Source organism: Rhinopithecus bieti, unplaced genomic scaffold (assembly GCF_001698545.2).
Source record: "Rhinopithecus bieti isolate Rb0 unplaced genomic scaffold, ASM169854v2 scaffold_33937, whole genome shotgun sequence".
Lineage (NCBI taxonomy): Eukaryota > Metazoa > Chordata > Mammalia > Primates > Cercopithecidae > Rhinopithecus > Rhinopithecus bieti.
The window spans coordinates 1062915-1067775 of record NW_016814873.1 but is presented as its reverse complement, the minus strand read 5'-3'; the positions used below and the strand labels follow the sequence as shown (position 1 = coordinate 1067775).

General features: G+C 55.4%; 1 protein-coding gene across 5 annotated transcripts in view; it reads right to left on the bottom strand.

The window, feature by feature from the left end:
• Positions 1 to 21: 21 nt before the first annotated feature.
• The window catches only part of RHBG (Rh family B glycoprotein), a 22248-nt gene continuing 17408 nt past the window's right edge, over positions 22 to 4861 (bottom strand). For 3 of the 5 annotated variants that reach the window (XM_017852547.1, XM_017852552.1, XM_017852550.1), the window contains 2 exons: positions 3939 to 4015; positions 22 to 3762 (listed from right to left, as the gene is read on the bottom strand). In XM_017852547.1, the coding sequence (XP_017708036.1) occupies positions 3694 to 3762; positions 3939 to 4015 (146 nt within the window). In that variant the 3' untranslated portion in view covers positions 22 to 3693. The remainder of the gene's footprint in view (positions 3763 to 3938; positions 4016 to 4861) is intronic. The other 2 variants (XM_017852548.1, XM_017852551.1) reach the window with 2 other exon arrangements.

Sequence of the window (4861 nt, the reverse complement as noted above, 5' to 3'; positions counted from 1 at the left end):
GGCGCGGCTGACCGGCTGGGAGCGGGCGGGCCAGACAAAGGAGAAGGGGCGCGCAGGGCCCGAGGCGGCGGTGGGGGAGATCCCGACGGTGGGAGCGGAATATCGGGGTGAGATGGGGGGACGCGGCAGCCGCGCTAGTCTGCCCCAGGACGGCCACCGCCCCGCACTTGGGACACCCACGCCGTGTCTAATTCCTCCCTGAGTTGGGGCCGCCGCGTCGTGATGTGAATCCCAATAGGGGGGACTCTCAGGCCTTTCCCAGGCTGCGCGGGGTTCGGAGTGCCGGGTCCTCTAGAGGTCAGAGGAGCAGTTTCTAGCTCCTGGCCGACGGGGCTCTGGCCACACAGGGCAGAAGCACCTGGGGGCTCCTGGGGACCTTGGGCCTCCTATCCAGAGTCCCTGGGCAGGAAATCCTGCTGTCGTCCACACACACTTGCGCCAAGCCAGAACAGCGGCTGGCTGCTTCCGGAGAACCTTCCCTCAATGCCGCTGGCCCCACGGGCTTCTACCTTGACTTCAGCGCAGCCTGTCTCCCCGCATCAGTCTTCTCTGGGGCGCAGGCAGGGGCCGTGTCCTCGTCCATCATTGTCTTCAGAGATCAGGCATTGGAGTTGGATAGACAGAGTTCATGAGCAGGCAAGTGTCCAATTGTCCTGCACTGAGAGGAATAATGGTGCTGATCAGAGGGGCTGTCCCTGAGGGGCAGAGGCCTCATTGTCCTGAAGGGGTGAGGAAGGAGACCCCTTGGCCCCTGTCCCTGCCACCTCCTTGACCTGCTCGTTGTCCCCCTGTTGACCCAGCCTGAATAGATGAGCCACCATGTGGGGGACAATGCTGCTGAGGCAGGGACTCCAGGGGAGAGGAGGGAAGGGCTTGTTCGCATTTGAGCAGGGGCGCTAAGGGTACCTGTCTTTCCTGCCCTCTGCGCTCCCTGACTGAAATCCGTGGTGGGATGATCACCCACACCCAGACCACAAAGAATGGCTCAGTCCTATGAAGTAGAACAAGGTCTGGAGGGCCCATGATGAGTCCAGCACTCAAGGTAAAGTAGTGGGAGGGAGAGGAGGAAATAGAGTGAAATACCAAGGGTTAGGCTTAGGAAAGTTCCGTCCTGGGCAGACAGTCCCCTGAATGAGAATGGGATCAGGGTGCAGGGGCTTGAGGCAGGGATCAGCATCATTGCCTGGGCCATGGGAGGCTTCACAGAGGCGACAGAGCTTGGAACTATCTGTTTACAGGGCACCCACAGGGCCACCTCTTATGGGTTAGCTCTCTCCCTGACCCTTTCTCGGACATCTTGGCAAGCTATGATGAGACCTATACCCTTTGTCCTGTGGAACCTGGCTGGGCAACTGCCTTCCCCTAAAGAGGGCTCAGTTGTCCCTTTTCCAGGAAGCCTCCCTGGATTGAGATGGGCCGCTCCCCCCAGCCAATGACCAGTCGGGGCTAGAGCTGCCCATTTTTTTCAGACCTGGAGAAGATTTGGTTGTAATCAGGAAGGAATCAACCAGCAGAAGAAAAGGGTCAGGTTGTAAAATGTTAGTGACATGAATTTTTGTTTGTTTGTTTTTTGAGCTAGGGTCTTTCTCACCTAGGCTGGCGTACAGTAGAGTGATTATGGCTCACTGCAATGAACTGCTGGGCTCAAGCGATCCTTCTGCCTCAGCCTCCTGATTCGTGGGGACTACAGGTGCACACCACCACACCTGGCTAATTTTTTTGTAGAGATGCTGTCCACTATATTGCCCACGATGGTCTCAAACTCCTGGGCTCAAGCAATCCTCCTGCCTCAACCTCCCAAAGTGCTGGAATTATAGGTGTGAGTCATCTTACCCAGCTGGTGCCATGAATAAATGAAGATTTGTAGCTTTCCTCACCCAGAATGGGCTGGGGCGGGAAGAGATCTCACCCTGTCCTTGAATCCCCCTTTCCTGAAAGTCTTCTTTCAGATCTCTGAGAACCGGCCAGCTGGCTGTACCTGGGCCCACGCAGAGCAGAGCTGGGAACTGAGGACCCATAGGCAGAATGGGGGGTGGGGCCTCAGCTCTCCCAAACTCCCTCCCTTCCTCTTAGCAAGGGCTGACAGTGGCCAGGAACCTTCTTGTGATCCCAGCAGTCATTCTTCTGTTTCCACACAAGGGTCTCCTCCCAACACACCTACTCCCAACCAACAATGGGCATGGGGGGCTGTGGAGGAAGGAGAGGAGCTGAAGAGACAGAGGCACAATTGGGCCACATGAGCTGGGATGGCTCCACAGAAGCCTGTTCCTCAACCTCCTTCTCCTCACCCCTGTGCTTGGCCTCTCCAACCAGCCCAGCTCAGTCCCTCCAGCTACGGTGAGCATGGAGCCTGATGGGACCACCTTTTGTCCTCATTCCAGGTCTAGGTCCCAGGAATCCTTCCACTTCCTCCTTAGGGTCCTATGTCTGATTGGTCTTGGTTTTAGGGGAGAGATAGCTGTAGTCAGAAGCCTAGGGGACAGGCAGGAGAAGGCGGAGGGGGTCCCAGTCCTTCAGTGTTGGAAAGGGGGCTCCAGTCTACTTGGAGGGATGGATTTCTGCTGGATGAGAGACCTGAAACCCCTGGCATCTGCCTGACATGTAGTGGGGGGATAGGAACTCAAAAAAGGCTCGTGGCATGAATGCATGAGGACCAGAGATGAAGCAGACAGGAAGGGGGTTAGGCTGTAGGAAGGAGTTTCATTCTTCATAGAGGACCAAGGAGGGGCATAAAGGCGGCATCTTCCTCTTCTGGATTTGGAGCGCCCTCTGGTGGTCAAATGACTTCAGGACAACAGAGGCCCTTGAGTGGGCATCGGGTGGTGTCTTCAACCTTCTCTGCCACAGCCCTAATCCACACAATGATACCCTTGCTATTCCCCACTCCTCAGTCTCAGGACAGGGACATAAGTGGCAACTAGGTGCTGGCTGCTTCTAGCTTATTGGTGGCCCTTTGGGCTCTGTGGGTACCCTCTTCCTTCACTGCTCAGAGGCTGCCCGAGTTGAAAGTCAGAGTAACAGCAGTTCTGGAACAGGAAGAACTCTCTCCCACAGCCTAAGACATCCTATAACAAAAAAATCCTGTTTTCTGGGAGAGAATGAACTCCCTGTGCCTGGAGACAGGCAAGCCTAGGCGGGGCACTGGCCTGGTAGGACATGGCACTGGAGAGGGACTTCCACAGATCAGGAATCAGGCATTTGTCAGCACTAAAGCCCTGTCCTGCCTCTCCAGGAACCTCCAGGAGGTTCTACCATTGTCAGTTAGAAGGTAAGAGGAACTTCTTATGTTCCCAGGGCACAAAGACAAGGAGTCAGAACCTTAGAGATGGTGGCATTCATCACCCTCAAACCAGGCCTGGCTCAGGCTTCACTGTAACTGTGTGACATGGGGCCAGTGGATCACTTGGGTGCCTCACTTTGGCCTCTTCTACCCAAGTGCAGGCTGGTAGGGCAGTCGGTTCAGGTAGCTGGTGAGTTTCCCCTACCGTACCCAGTTATGGCCCCACTCCCCACCATCTCCCAGCCTCCTGCTGCCCCTCTCCCTGTGGAGATGCTGCCTGTGGAAAGGGGCCTCCTTCTGGCTCATGGCTCCCTTCTTGCAGCCGGAGGAATGGGGGCTCAAAAAGAACTTCCCAGTAGCAGCCAGTCAACATCTTTGAAAAGGAGCATGTCCTCTCAGGAGCCAGCAGTGGGTTAGGCCTGAGTGTCTGCCTCCTCCACCCTCAGAGGTCTCTGGGCTTCATCTTCATGCTCGCCAGGCACCTGGAAGGCAGGAGTGGGTAGAGGTGAAAGGGTAGCTCCAGGAGCCTGGGAGCCACAGCTTAGGAGTGTACCCCAGAGGAGAAGCAGCAGCAAGGAAGGAAGAAGGCAGCTTGGGCCACAGGAGACAAGGCAGGGAAGGGAGACTCAGAGGGTGTAAGCGCCCAGTGATGTCTCACCTGCCAGTGAACTTGGTCCTCGTAGCACTGGGAGTCTAGGGGGGAGTCCAGAAAGGGTAGCTTCAGCAGGAGCCCTGCTGGTGGTAGGGAAGGATCTGTGAGGCTTCTCTGCCCCCCACCATGGAGGAGGGTGCCACCCAGTGCCATAGGGCACAGGGGTCTAGGAGGCATGAGACCAATATGATGCCTGTGCAGGCAAAAGCAGTATTTGTTGAGTGTCTACTATGTGCCAGGCCCTGTGCAAAGTGCTTGATTAGTCTTGCTTTCCTGAGTAATCACAACAACCCTGCAAGGCCAATATTACCCCGTATTACAAACAAAGAAACAAGACTCAGAGAAGTTAAATAATTTGCTCAAGTGTATGCAGTTGGTAATAGAGCAGTTCCTGATTCCATCATGAACCACAGCTGCTGAGCTTTCTGTGGCCTCCCACATAGGAGGGGCACAGAAAATGCTTATTGTGGCCGGGCGCAGTGGCTCACGCCTGTAATCTCAGCACTTTGGGAGGCTGAGGCAGACGAATCACTTAAAATCAGCAGTTCAAGACCAGCCTGGCCAATATGGTGAAAGCAAGCCCATCTCTACTGAAAATACAAAAATTAGAAAGGGTGTGGTGGCTCACGCCTGTAATCCCAGCACTTTGGGAGGCCAAGGCAGGTGGATCGCCTGAGGTCAGGAGTTCAAGACCAGTCTGGCCAACATGGTGAAACCCCATCTCTACTAAAAGTACAAAAATTATCTGGGTGTGGTGGGGTGCACCTGTAATCCCAGATACTTGGGAGGCTGAGGCAGGAGAATCACTTGAACCTGGAACGCAGAGGTTAAAGTGAGCCGAGATCATGCCATTGCACTCCAGCCTGGGCTACAAGAGCAAAACTCCATCTCTCTCTCTCTCTCTCTCTCTCTCTCTCTCTCTCTCTCTC